Genomic DNA, 15,116 nt, shown 5'->3' with positions numbered 1-15,116 from the left:
TGAAATGCTGTCCATAAAAGTTATGAACAGAATCGGTGACAAAGGGCAGCCAGCCCTTACTGGAAATGGGTCCGAATTACTGCCGGCGATGCGGACCAAGCTCCGACACTGATCTTCCTGGGAGCGGACCGCCACAATCAGAAAGTCCAATAACCCATACTCTCTGAGCACTCCCCACAGGACTTCCAGGGGTACACGCTCGAATACCTTCTCAAAGTCTACAAAGCACATGTACTCTGTTTGGGCCAACTCCCATGCACCCTCAAGGACCCTGCCCAGAGTATAGAGCCGGTCCACAGTTTCACGACCAGGACGAACACGAATGTTCAGGTACTACTTTTAGAATATCTTTGAATGTATCATTCTATCATTGGTATTGTTTGAGTCTTACGTCTTCAAGTGCAAAATGAGCGACTGTATATTATTGTTGTTATAAGGCAGGGGTGTCAAACTCAAATACAGAGTGGGCCAAAATTTTAAACTGAACAAAGCCGCGGGCCAAGGTTGAACAAATGAACCTTTTAATAGGGACCCAAACAAGTTTTGCAGTAAATATTGAACAAGCAAGGCTTATATAACTTTAGTGACATGCAAAATCCAGTTTCAAATAATAATAATAATAATTAAAAGAATATCAATGGCATATCAAATAAAATTTGAATAAACAATTTATGTCTTTTTTTCTATTTGCAATCTTCTGAGGTAAATATCAAATTTTTTCCACAGACTAATAATAAATTTGAAAATAAAATAATAATGAATGAACCAAACATTCAAGTGAAGTAGCAAGAGAAAATGCATGAATAAAACGTTAATTATTGGTCAGTTTGCTGGAAGTTTCCCGGAAGAGTTAGTGCTGCAAGGGATTTTGGGTATCTGTTCTGTTGTGTTACGGTGCGGATGTTCACCCGAAATGTGTTTGTCATTCTTGTTTGGTTTGGGTTCACAGTGTGGCGCATATTTGTAACAGTGCTAAAGTTGTTTATACGGCCACCCTCAGTGTGACCTGTATGGCTGTTGACCAAGTATGCCTTGCATTCACTTGTGCGTGTGTGTGTGTAAAAGCCACAAATATTATGTGACACGCTGTTAGTATGGAGGAAAAGCGGACGTGACGACAGGTTGTAGAGAACACTAAAGGCAGTGCCTTAAATACACGCCCCCAATATAGTTGTCCAGGTGGAAATCGGTAGAAATTCGGGAGAATGGTTGCCCCGGGAGATTTTCAGGAGGGGCACTGAACTTCGGGAGTCTATCGGGAAAATTAGGAGGGTTGGCAAGTATGAGTATTAGCGGTGAATGCGGTGTTACAGCGGCACCGACACCAGCTCTAATGCTAAATTGATATTGCCTCAAGGGCCAAATTAAATTACACGGGGGCCAGAGTTTGACACCCATGTCATATGGTGTACCTGTCTCCAGCTCCAAGGTGGTACTGTGATTACTGCGGCAGTGTTGGTTGACAGCAGTCACGTGGAAGGTGTAACGCGTCCCACATGTCAGATCCGGAGCACTACATGGAGATGAGGTGGAAGTGCAGTTGGTTGTTAGACCTCCGACGCCCTCGGCCTGCACAACGTAGCTGAGAGCTCCTTCAGCAGCATTCCACGTCACCCAGGCGGAGTTGGTCACGCAGTCCAGGTGTGTGTTGATATTGCTGGGCACACACGGAGCTGCAGAAATGCATGCATGAACGACCAGAATTGATTTCCCACAAATAAACTTCTGGGGTGTCAAACGTACGGCCCGCGAAGAGATTTTATTTGGCCCACGGGATGAGTTTGATAAGTACAAAAATGAACGAAAGAAACTGCTGTTCTAAATGTGTCCACTGGATGTCGCAATAGCAATTCATTGTGTCTTTGTAGATGATGCTACAAACAGTCGTGGTCAAAAGTGTACGTACACTTATAAAGAACATCATGTCATGGCTGTCTGGATTATTTTATTTTATTGTAACAGTTCAATTTTTGTTTCATCCAACCACAGAACTTTTCCCCAGAAGGTCTCCTCTTTGTCCATGTGATGTCAGATGAAACAAAAATTAAGATGTTTGGCCACAATACCCAGCAATATGTTTTATCTTGATAGATTCAAAATTAACACCAATGAGTTGACTGATGAACATTATCATATCATTTATTCAGAAAATATAAATAACGACAAAAAAAGATAGAACATGATTGTGTAAAAAACAACATTATGATTTGTACAATTTCAGAATGTGCTTGTTCTATTTTTAAACAAAGACAATTGTGACGATCGGGTCTTATTGCGATGCGGGGGTCATTCTCCCAAGATGCAGACGGACTCCCGACACAGCGTGCAGGTCGGAAACGATTTATGTTACCGATAAATCAGGCGGGAACAAACTAAAAGGGAGCTAGCGCGGGAGCTAGCATACAAAGAAGAGCCTAATGTGGAAATCAAATCAAATTAAACGTCGGCGGCGTGACGCAAACTAGGAAGCCAGACTGACCGAAAAGGCAGGACTAAATAGCTTTCTGATTAGCGCTGGGGAACAGGTGAGCATTCCAAACACTAATCAGAGACAGATGAAAACAATAAGCACCCATGGTAACTGAAAACAAACCCAAGGGTGCACAAAATAGGAATTGAATCCGGGCAACGGATCATAACAGTACCCCCCCCTTAAAGGAGAGATTCATAGCAGAAAATAATTTGAAGTTATCTTTATTTTGTGAAGTGAATTATATTTATATAGCGCTTTTTCTCTAGTGACTCAAAGCGCTTTACATAGTGAAACCCAATATCTAAGTTACATTCAAACCAGTGTGGGTGGCACTGGGAGCAGGTGGGTAAAGTGTTTTGCCCAAGGACACAACGGCAGTGACTAGGATGGCAGAAGCGGGAATTGAACCTGCAACCCTCAAGTTGCCGGCACGGCCACTCTACCAACCGAGCTAAACCGCCCCATGGTTATTGTTAGAATAATTGTATCTAAGTTATCGCAAAACTTTGTGTTCTCATGAGTTCCCGGCGAGAAGACAAAAGCTGTCTTCGATCTTACCAAGGAGGCTTGCAGAACTCCACTGTGTAGGATGGGAAGCAACATGAAGGTGTTATGTTTCTTTGATGTATTGTAAGCCACAGAAAGATTTCGTCTTGATCTGAGAACTACAGAGCAGAGAGGAAGCAGGACCAGACTCCCCTCCAGGCGACCTTTTCTTTGAACTGTTTTACAACCCCTGTACCTTAGAACGAACTGTTGCCATGTAATCAGGGAAAGTCCGAATAAAAGAGTACAGTCCAGGCGCCTCTCTTCAATTGAGCCAAATTGTATTCTGTTTAATTCCTTGCTTTTTGTCTTGTTTAATAAATGTCATCAGTGTTTGAACCTGACCGTTATTGTGCCGTTATTTTTCTCCACGTGGCCCCCGTTTTAAAATGAGTTTGACACCCCAGCTGTCGATACAATAGGGCTGTTTGGTTAATTACAAATGCAATATCGGATTATAGGCGGGTACCATAAAGTGCGGTGTTACCTGAAGAAGTTTGGACAACGGGGCTGGGCTCGCTCTCGCAGCCATTTCTTACAGAGGCCACAGTCACGTTGTAGTTCTCTCCACAGGACAGATAGTCGAAAGTGCAAACTATGCTGCTGGAGTTGCAGTCCAGTCTTGCCCCAGTTTGACTCACCGCCACCGCGTGGAAGTATTGAGCGTCAGGGTTGGCCGACCAGGACACAGAAATGGCCATCCGCTCACATAAAGAATCAACAGCCACGTCCAGGGGTGGACAAGGAGCTGCAGAGGAACAGAAAAAATACGTTAACTTAGACTCAAATCTACCGTTCATTTTAACGGTACCTGTTTGCACAAACGTGGTGTCGCTTTCCACGGCGGAACAGGACTCATCTTGACCGAATACGCTCACATTGTAGGTGTGTCCGCACATCAGCGGGCTCATGTCGCAATAAGTCATGGTGCTGTTGCACTCCGTCCGGTGGCTTCCGTCCGATGCTACGGCGACGGCGAGGTAGGAGAGGGCGCCGCCGGCACGCTCCCACGCCACCGCTGCGGCGTTTGGGCGGCATTGAACAGAAGCGCTAACATTGGCGGGCCTGCAAGGCGCTGGGTGATGAACAAAAACATGAATTATTTACAAACCATATGAGTTGGGAAATTGTGTTAGATGTAAATATAAACAGAATACAATGATTTGCAAATCCTTTTCAAGCCATATTCAGTTGAATATGCTACAAAGACAACATATTTGATGTTCAAACTGATAAAACTATTATTTTTTGGGCAAATAATAATTAACTTAGAATTTCATGGCTGCAACACGTGACAAAGAAGTTGGGAAAAGTGGCAATAAATACTGACAAAGTTGAGGAATGCTCATCAAACACTTATTTGGAACATCCCACAGGTGTGCAGGCTAATTGGGAACAGGTGGGTGCCATGATTGGGTATAAAAACAGCTTCCCAAAAAATGCTCAGTCTTTCACAAGAAAGGATGGGGCGAGGTACACCCCTTTGTCCACAACTGCGTGAGCAAATAGTCAAACAGTTTAAGAACAACCTTTCTCAAAGTGCAATTGCAAGAAATTTAGGGATTTCAACATCTACGCTCCATAATATCATCAAAAGGTTCAGAGAATCTGGAGAAATCACTCCACGTAAGCGGCATGGCTGGAAACCAACATTGAATGACCGTGACCTTCGATCCCTCCGACGGCACTGTATCAAAAACCGACATCAATCTCTAAAGGATATCACCACATGGGCTCAGGAACACTTCAGAAAACCACTGTCACTAAATACAGTTCGTCGCTACATCTGTTAGTGCAAGTTAAAACTGTACTTTGCAAAGCGAAAGCCATTTATCAACAACATCCAGAACGCCGCCAGATTCTCTGGGCCCAAGATCATCTAAGATGGACTGATGCAAAGTGGAAAAGTGTTCTGTGGTCTGACGAGTCCACATTTCAAGTGGTTTTTGGAAATATTCGACATCGTGTCATCCGGACCAAAGGGGAAGCAAACCATCCAGACTGTTATCGACGCAAAGTTCAAAAGCCAGCATGTGTGATGGTATGGGGGTGCATTAGTGCCCAAGGCATGGGTAACTTACACATCTGTGAAGGCACCATTAATGCTGAAAGGTACATACAGGTTTTGGAACAACATATGCTGCATTCTAAGCGCCGTCTTTTTCATGGACGCCCCTGCTTATTTCAGCAAGACAATGCCAAGCTACATTCAGCACGTGTTACAACAGCGTGGCTTCATAAAAAAAAGAGTGCGGGTACTTTCCTGGCCCGCCTGCAGTCCAGACCTGTCTCCCATCGAAAATGTGTGGCGCATTATGAAGCGTAAAATACGACAGCGGAGACCCCGGACTGTTGAAGGACTGAAGCCCTACATAAAACAAGAATGGGAAAGAATTCCACTTTCAAAGCTTCAACAATTAGTTTCCTCAGTTCCCAAACGTTTATTGAGTGTTGTTTAAAGAAAAGGTGATGTAACACAGTGGTGAACATGCCCTTTCCCAACTACTTTGCTACTTTGGCATGTGTTCGAGCCATGAAATTCAAATTATTATTTGCAAAAAAAAAAAGGTTCATGAGGGTGAACATCAAATATGTTGTCTTTGTAGCATATTCAACTGAATATGGGTTGAAAAGGATTTGCAAATCATTGTATTCTGTTTATATTTACATCTAACACAATTTCCCAACTCATATGGAAACGGGGTTTGTCGCATCTTTTGAAAAAAAAAAAACCATGTGGATGAATACCTGATTGCAGGCTGAAGTAAGCACGACTGTTATCGCAGCGTCCGTCCTGAGCCGCCACGGTCAGGTTGTAAAGCTGACCGCACTGCATGCCGGGCAGCTGGCAGCTCGGTGCCGTGTTGTTACATTCCATCCTGTGACCATTTGCTCCAAACGCTTGCACCGTGTAGGAGGACACACCCTCGCCGTCTTCCCAAGACACAATGCCCGTGTTGTCACCGCACGCCACCGCCGCCGATACCACCTGTGGCACGCAGGGCACTATAAAGACACAAATAGCAAGAAGTTATCAATGGGCCCCACTCAGCAGTATGTTCTTAAGAACACATTTTGTCAATCAATCAATGTTTACTTATATAGCCCTAAATCACAAGAGTCTCAAAGGGCTGCACAATGACATCCTCGGCTCAGAACCCACATCAGGACAAGAAAAAAACTCAACGGGATGACAATGAGAAACCTTGGAGGGGACCGCAGATGTGGGGACACAAACCTTGGGCGACTGGTGCAATGGACGCCGAGTTCTTAGGCCCACTTACAAAGTTTTGAAGGAGATTTTTGTATTCACCAATGTTTTCTTAGCTGGGATTTGTTCGTAGGTAAGAACACAATCTACAAGCGTTCCAGAGAACCCTTAGAGTGGACTATTCATGTATTGCCTCACAATACGAAGGTCCTGAGTAGTCCTGGGTTCAATCCCGGGCTCGGGGTCTTTCTGTGTGGAGTTTGCATGTTCTCCCCGTGACTTCGTGGGTTCCCTCCGGGTACTCCGGCTTCCTCCCACCTCCAAAGACATACACCTGGGGATAGGCCACTCCCACCTCCAAAGACATGCACCTGGGGATAGGCCCCTCCCACCTCCAAAGACATGCACCTGGGGATAGGCCCCTCCCACCTCCAAAGACATGCACCTGGGGATAGGCCCCTCCCACCTCCAAAGACACGTACCTGGGGATAGGCCCCTCCCACCTCCAAAGACATGCACCTGGGGATAGGCCTCACCCACCTCCATAGACATGCACCTGGGGATAGGCCCCTCCCACCTCCAAAGACATGCACCTGGGGATAGGCCCCTCCCACCTCCAAAGACATGCACCTGGGGATAGGCCCCTCCCACCTCCAAAGACATGTACCTGGGGATAGGCCCCTCCCACCTCCAAAGACATGCACCTGGGGATAGGCCCCTCCCACCTCCATAGACATGCACCTGTGGATAGGCCCCTCCCACCTCCAAAGACATGCACCTGGGGATAGGCCCCTCCCACCTCCAAAGACATGCACCTGGGGATACGCCCATCCCACCTCCAAGGACATGCACCTGGGGATAGGCCCCTCCCACCTCCAAAGACATGCACCTGGGGATAGGTTGATTGGCAACACTAAATGGTCCCTAGTGTGTGAATCTTGTCTGTCTATCTGTGTTGATCCTGCGATGAGGTGGCGACTTGTCCAGGCTGTACCCAGCCTCCCGCCCGAATGCAGCTGAGATAGGCTCCAGCGACCCCAAAGGGGACAAGCGGTAGAAAATGGATGGACTTCCGGAATTTGCAAGGGACTTTAGTGAACAAACACCGATCCCAATCCTTTATGGCGTTTTTTCCGTAAATATTACCTGTGTTGAGTTCCACCACGGAGCTTCCAGTACTGGTGCACGTCTGATCCCTGGCACTGACGCTGATGGAGTAGTTGACGCCACACATCAAATCGTCCAACTGGCACGTTGTCTCGCTGCTGTTGCACACCGACCAATAGCCACCGCTGGCGTGGGCCACCGCCGTGTAGGACAGCGCCCCCTGGCTGGGCCCCCAGGACACGGACACGGCACCGGACTCACACAGCACCCGAGCCTCCACATGCCGAGGAACACATGGCGCTGATGGAGCCAAACACACACAACATATTAGTCATTATGAAAGACTACTTGGAAATCCTGGATATTAAAAACAATGTCTATCTGTGTTGGCCCTGCGATGAGGTGGCGACTTGTCCAGGGTGTACCCCGCCTTCCGCCCGATTGTAGCTGAGATAGGCGCCAGCGCCCCCCGCGACCCCAAAAGGGAATAAGCGGTAGAAAATGGAAAAAATGGATGGGTAATATAAAACCATGTTATGAGTTATGTTGGATATAATAGTTTTCTATTCTTAAGGGCAGAATGTGAGTCATACAGGATAGTTTATGGTTTGTTATGCTTAATAATTTGGAAGTAATCCATCACTATCACTGTCCCATTTACTCTCTGTAAAGCACCAGTTCCATTGGCAGCAAAACAGGCCCAGAGCATAATACTACAACCACCATGCTTGACAGTAGGTGTGGTGTTCCTGGGATTAAAGGCCTCACCTTTTCTCCTCCAAACATATTGCTGGGTATTGTGGTCAAACAGCTCAATTTTTGTTTCATCTGACCACAGAACTTTCCTCTAGAAGGTCTTATCTTTGTCCATGTGATGTCAGATGAAACACAAATTGAGCTGTTTGGTTTGGCCACAATACTAATGGCAAAGGTGAGACCTTTAAAGACCATGAACACCATACCTACCGTCAAGTATGGTGGTGGTAGTATTATGCTCTGGGCCTGTTTTGCTGCCAATGGAACTGCTGCTTTACATAGAGTAAATGGGACAATGAAAAAGGAAGATTAGCTCCAAATTCTTCAGGACAAGCTAAAACCACCAGCCCGGAGGTTGGGTCTTGGGCGCAGTTGGGTGTTCCAACAGGACAATGACCCCAAACACACCTCAAAAGTGGTAAAGGAATGGTTAAATCAGGCTGGAATTAGAATAGAATGGATTTTATTGTCATTATATTTGCATATAACGAGATTGAAGACTCCAACTTAAAGGCCTACTGAAAGTGAATTGAAGTGAAGTGAATTATATTTATATAGCGCTTTTCTCTAGTGACTCAAAGCGCTTTACATAGTGAAACCCAATATCTAAGTTACATTTGAACCAGTGTGGGTGGCACTGGGAGCAGGTGGGTGAAGTGTCTTGCCCAAGGACACAACAGCAGTGACTAGGATGGCGGAAGCGGGAATCGAACCTGCAACCCTCAAGTTGCTGGCACAGCTGCTCTACCAACCGAGCCACTACTAGCGACCGCGCAGTCTGATAGTTGATACATCAATGATGAAATATTAACCTTGCAACACATGCAAATACAGCTTTTTTAGTTTACTAAATTACAATTTTAAATTTCCCGGGAGTTTCGTCTTCGAAACGTCGTGTAATGATGACGTGTACGCAAGACGTCACGCACACACACACAGCTAAAAGTCATCTGCTTTATCGGCATAATTACACAGTATTTTGGACATCTGTGTTGCCGAATCTTTTGCAATTTGTTCAATTAATATTGGAGAAGTCACAGTAGAAAGATGGAGTTTGTTCAATTAATATTCGAGAAGTCACTGTAGAAAGATGGAGTTGGGAAGCTTTAGCCTTTAGCCACACAAACACACGGTGATTCCTTGTTTAAACTTCCTGGAGGTGAAACTTTCCTATGGATCAGAGCGCGGTCAAGCAGACATGAATCCAGACCAAATGTCAACCAGCAGGTTTCGGTGAGAAAATTGTGGTTAAAAAGTCGCTTCTTACCGGATATCAGCAGAACTTCCGCCCTGCTGCAGCTTCGTGACTTCCCTCATAGACACTGCGCGTCAAGACACCCGTGGACACACTTCTCCGACTATCAGGTACTATTAAACTCACTAAAACACTAGCAACACAATAGAAAGATAAGGTATTTCCCAAAATTATCCTAGTAAATGTGTCTAAAAACATCTGAATCCTTCCCAATGCAATGGCTTTTTAAAATGTATTTATTTATTTTTTTTAATTTTTTTTTTATTCTGTTGCTCTCAATATCCTCAAACACAAATCTTTCATCCTCGCTCAAATTAATGGGGAAATTGTCGTTTTCCCGGTCCGGATAGCACTGTTTGTTGGAGGCTCCCATTAAAAACAATGTGAATATGTGAGGAGCCATCAACATGTGACGTCATCGTCTGCGACTGCCGGTACAGGCAAGGCTTTTTTATTAGCGACCAAAAGTTGCAAACTTTATCGTGGATGTTCTCTACTAAATCCTTTCAGCAAAACTATGGCAATATCGCGAAATGATGAAGTATGACACATAGAATGGACCTGCTATCCCCGTTTAAATAAGAACATCTCATTTCAGTAGGCCTTTAAGGTGCGGTAGTGGGAACAAGCTCCAGTTCAGTTCAGCTAAATGTGTTGGTTTTCTGACATTAACTTGTTTCTTCAACATTGTCCACATGTTAATGTCAGGTTTTCGGGAAGGCCATTCTAAAACCTCAATTTTAGCCTGATTTAGCCATTCCTTTACTACTTTTGACATGTTTTTGGGGTCATTGTCCTGTTGGAACACCCAACTGCGCCCAATTAAGGTACTTACTCAGTTTGTAAGCGATCAATGAGTCCATACAAAGCCAAGAGCCGGAGATTCAAGAAATAATCGGACCTTAAACGATAGTTTAGTGTGGCCGAAACGGGGCTTACCGTATTTCCTTGAATTGCCGCCGGGTATATAGTATGCACCTGCCTAGAATTACTGCCGGGTCAAACTCGTTTCCCAAAATAATTATCAGAAATCAAAATCAGAAAAGTTTTTATTGCCATTGTTTGAGAACGGGTTCACAAACTAGGAGTTTTACCTGGCGCAATCGTGCAACATAAAAGACATATAACACAGAATAGAATAACATGAGCTGTAATTGAGCTATCAGATCTTGGTATTGTTCACGTGTCTGATGGCCGAGGGGAAAAAACTGTTCAGGTGGCGGGAGGTGTGGGTCTGGATGGATCGTAGTCTACTGCATGAGGGAAGAGGGGAGAATATTTTGTGTCCAGGGTGAGAAGAGTCAGCTGTGAGAAGATTAACGCCGGGTCAAACTCGTTTCGCTAAATATTCTTTTCATTAGCGCATGTCTAGAATTTCCACCGGGTCAAACTCGTCACGTCCCGAGTGACACTTCACCTGTCATCATTTTCAAAATTGAGGAGGCTGATTTCAATCATTTGAAATCGCATAAAGGGAAAAAGATTAAGAGCTAGTCAGTAGGATTTAAGGTCCAAGCTATTGAATATGCCAAAAAGAACAGTAAGCAGCTTTGTTTTATTAATATACCGTAGCTGGGTGTGTCAAATATGAGTCATTAAATGACTCCCGCCTCCTGGTGGTAGAGGGCGCTAGTGATCCTTCTTGCGACTACTCGGCTGCAGAAGAAGTGACAACAAGCAGCGATCGTTTATTTTTTCCTCTCGCTTGCACTTTTAACATGGAGGATTACATATCTAAAATAAAACAGTTTTCGAAACAGGAGGTAATAAAGGAAGATCTCCATCGAGACAGAGAGACTTTTAAAACTGAAGAAAGATAAGGAAGACTTCTATAAACAAGTTATCGATGCTTTTGATCAGAAGGAGCTGCGCATGGACTTCATTTATAAGTAAAGGTAAGACCATAATAACGTTTTTTTGAATAAATGTGCTTTTCATGATGGTATCCTTACATCACACTCAAATTTATAAGCGCAGGCCTAAATTAGTGAGAAGAGGTTTTAAAATAATTAGCGCATGCTTGCCTTTACCGCATGCCTTTGGTAAGCGCCGGAGTGAGAAGAGGTTTTAAATTAATTAGCGCCCCGGCGGCAATTCAAGGAAATACGGTAGGCTAAATAATTATTCGTTTAAGTGAAGTGAATTATATTTATATAGCGCTTTTTCTCTAGTGACTCAAAGCACTTTACATAATGAAACCCAATATCTAATTTACATTCAAACCAGTGTCGGTGGCACTGGGAGCAGGTGGGTAAAGTGTCTTGCCCAAGGACACAACGGCAGTGACTAGGATGGCGGAAGCGGGGATCGAACCTGCAACCCTCAAGTTGCTGACATGGCCACTCTACCAACCGAGCTAAACCGCCCCAGTGGCTTAGTGTAGACATCGCCTCAGAAAAGTAGCGTCAGATTCACCGCCCGTCCGAGCACCCGCTGGCAGAAATGTAGATCCACGCCTATGTTCAAGTCCAGAACCAATTAACAGCGATAACAGGATGGATGACTGTACTGCCTTCATGTACGTTCATCTTACCTGCTTGTAGCGCCGTGATGTCACTGCGGGAGGCGTTGCACACACTGTTAATGGCGGCCACACTGATGTTATAAGTGAGGCCACACCCCAAACCCGAGAGGACACAGGACCGGGTCCCCGTCTCGCAGACCGACTCCTGTCCCTCCACGCCGACAGCCTGGACCAGGTAGGTGTCCGCCCCCGTGCTGGCCTGCCAACCCACCTGAGCCGTGTTGGTGGGGCAGTCCAGGAGCGCCACCACACCCCCAGGGGGACACGGCGCTGGAGGGGAAGTTCATTAAAAAATTGGGGTTATGGTATGCAAATAACTGACTGATGAACAGGATGAGTGACACAGTTTTTTGTCATACCACTGATGTTTTTACAGCAACATTCTAGTGCAGGGGTGTCAAACTCAAACACAGAGTGGGACAAAATGTAAAACTGAACAAAGCCGCGGGCCGAGGTTGAACAAATTAACCTTTAAATAGGGACCCAAACAAGTTTTGCAATGAATATTGAACAAGCAAGGCTTAAATAGGGCAGCACGGTGGTACAGGGGTTAGTGCATCTGCCTCACAATACGAAGGTCCTGAGTAATCCTGGGTTCAATCCCGGGCTCGGGATCTTTCTGTGTGGAGTTTGCATGTTCTCCCCGTGACTACGTGGGTTTCTTCCGGGTACTCGGGCTTCCTCCCATGGAACAGGCAGAGCTTATATAACATAATAGTGCAAAATCAACTTTCAAAAAACAAACGAGAAAACATCAGTGGTACATTAAATAAAACGTAATTTAAAAAATTAGTGCCTCTTTTCTATTTGCAGCCTTCTGAGGTAAATATCAACATTAACTTTTTCCGCGGGCTAATAAATTCAAAAATAAAATAAAAATTAGGTGGGCGGGGTTTGGTGGTAGCGGGGGGTGTATATTGTAGCATTCCGGAAGAGTTAGTGCTGCAAGGGGTTCTGGGTATTTGTTCTGTTGTGTTTATGTTGTGTTACGGTAAGGGTGTTCTCCCGAAATGTGTTTTGTCATTCTTGTTTCGTGTGGGTTCACAGTGTGGCGCATATGTGTAACAATGTTAAAGTTCTTTATACGGCCACCCTCAGTGTGACCTGTGAGGCTGTTGACCAAGTATGTGTTTGTGAAAGTCGCATATATTATGTGAAAAGAGGACGTGCTGGCATGTTGTAGAGGACAGTGCCTTTAAGGCACGCTCCCAACATTGTTGTCCGGGTGGAAATCGGGAGAATGGTTGCCCAGGGAGATTTTCGGGAAGGGCGCTAAACTTCGGGAGTCTCCCGGGAAAATCGGGAGGGTTGGCAAGCATGAATATTAGCGGTGAATGTGGTGTTACCGGCGGGCCAGCTCTAATGTTAATTTGATATTGCCTCAAGGGCCAAATATTCTATTGACTGAGCTGTCAGTTTTTACTGTAAAGTATTGGTACCATTTTCATTCTTACAGTAAAACTCTGGTGACTTTTTTGGGGGGGTTTTACCGTAAAAACTACAGTAGATATTTTAGCGTGTATACAACAGGAGCAGCCGGAGTACCCGGAGGGAACCCACGCATTCACAGGGAGGACATACATGCACCTGGGGATAGGCCCCTCCCACCTCCAAAGACATGCACCTGGGGATAGGCCCCTCCCACCTCCAAAGACATGCACCTGGGGATAGGCCCCTCCCACCTCCAAAGACATGCACCTGGGGATAGGCCCCTCCCACCTCCAAAGACATGCACCTGGGGATAGGCCCCTCCCACCTCCAAAGACATGCACCTGGGGATAGGCCCCTCCCACCTCCAAAGACATGCACCTGGGGATAGGTTGATTGGCAACACTAAATGGTCCCTAGTGTGTGAATGTGAGTGTGAATGTTGTCTGTCTGTCTGTGTTGGCCCTGCGATGAGGCGGCGACTTGTCCAGGGTGTACACAGCTTCTCGCCTGATTGTAGCTACGATAGGCACCAGCAACCCCCGCCACGCCAAAGGGAATAAGTGGTAGAAAATGGATGGATAGATGGACAACAGGAGCACTCTGTTAAAGTTAAAGTACCAATGATAGTCTTACACACACACTAGGTGTGCTGAAAATGTTCCTCTGCATTTGACCCATCCCCTTGTTCGACCCCCTGGGAAGTGAGGGGAGTAGTGAGCAACAGCGGTGGCCACGCCCGGGATTCATTTATGGTGATTTAACCCCCAATTCCAACCCTTGATGCTGAGTGCCAAGCAGGGATTTAATTGCTCCCATTTTTATAGTCTTTGGTATGACTCAGCCGGGGTTTGAACTCACGACCTACCCATCTCAGGGCGGACATTCTAACCACTAGGCCACTGAGTAGGTTTTTAAGGACCAACAGCAAACAATTATTAATACCTCACTTTTTTGGAACCATTTACCATATAAGGTATTCAACTGGGCCCTGTTATATGGTTTCAGGTGTATACAAAAAAAAACAGGCAAGATTCCATTAGAACAGGTTTCAGCAATCCGCGGCTCTTTAGCACCGCCCTAGTGGCTCCCTGGAGCATTTTTAAAAAAGGATTGAAAATATAAAAAGATGGGGGAAATATAACATTTTTGTTTCTGTATGTTTTGTGTTTGAGGACAAACATGGCACACACCTTACCAACTGTTGGAACTACCACTGTTTAATGTTTGTGTGTACACTTCACCGATGACGGCATTTGGTCAACATCGTTTTGTCCTACTAATTTCGGCGGCTCTTGAACTCACCGTAGAGTGGACTGTCACGCGACAGTTTGTTTACATGTAAAATCTTCCACTCCTTCTTTATATCACTTTGTCCATCAAACGTTTTATGCTGTGCGTGAATGCACAAAGGTGTGCTTTGTCGACGTTATTGACTAGTTGGAGTGCTAATCAGGCACTTATATAAGAGTTTTAAAGTAATTTTGATAGTAGGCTAATATAGACACTTACATCATGTGTTGCCTTCATTGTAACACTTATATAAGAGTTTTAAAGTCATTTTGATAGTAGGCTAATATAGACACTTACATCATGTGTTGTCTTCATTATAACACTTATATAAGAGTTTTAAAGTCATTTTGATAGTAGGCTAATATAGACACTTACATCATGTGTTGCCTTCATTGTAACACTTATATAAGAGTTTTAAAGTCATTTTGATAGTAGGCTAATATAGACACTTACATCATGTGTTGTCTTCATTATAACACTTATATAAGACTTTTAAAGTCATTTTGATAGTAGGCTAATATAG

The 15,116-nt window shown here is 45.0% G+C and overlaps 1 protein-coding gene across 1 annotated transcript in view; it reads right to left on the bottom strand.

The window, feature by feature from the left end:
- Positions 1-15,116, bottom strand: part of LOC133540674 (uncharacterized) — a 74,191-nt gene that overhangs the window by 24,315 nt on the left and 34,760 nt on the right. Inside the window, exons 22-27 of the mRNA XM_061883489.1 lie at positions 11,882-12,142; positions 7,377-7,637; positions 5,768-6,025; positions 3,831-4,094; positions 3,507-3,767; positions 1,413-1,673 (exon numbers count right to left, since the gene is read on the bottom strand). Coding sequence (XP_061739473.1) covers positions 1,413-1,673; positions 3,507-3,767; positions 3,831-4,094; positions 5,768-6,025; positions 7,377-7,637; positions 11,882-12,142 — 1,566 coding nt within the window. The remainder of the gene's footprint in view (positions 1-1,412; positions 1,674-3,506; positions 3,768-3,830; positions 4,095-5,767; positions 6,026-7,376; positions 7,638-11,881; positions 12,143-15,116) is intronic.

Source organism: Nerophis ophidion, linkage group LG22, assembly GCF_033978795.1.
Source record: "Nerophis ophidion isolate RoL-2023_Sa linkage group LG22, RoL_Noph_v1.0, whole genome shotgun sequence".
Lineage (NCBI taxonomy): Eukaryota > Metazoa > Chordata > Actinopteri > Syngnathiformes > Syngnathidae > Nerophis > Nerophis ophidion.
The sequence above is the reverse complement of the archived record's forward strand: the minus strand, read 5'-3'. Positions and strand labels throughout refer to the sequence as shown.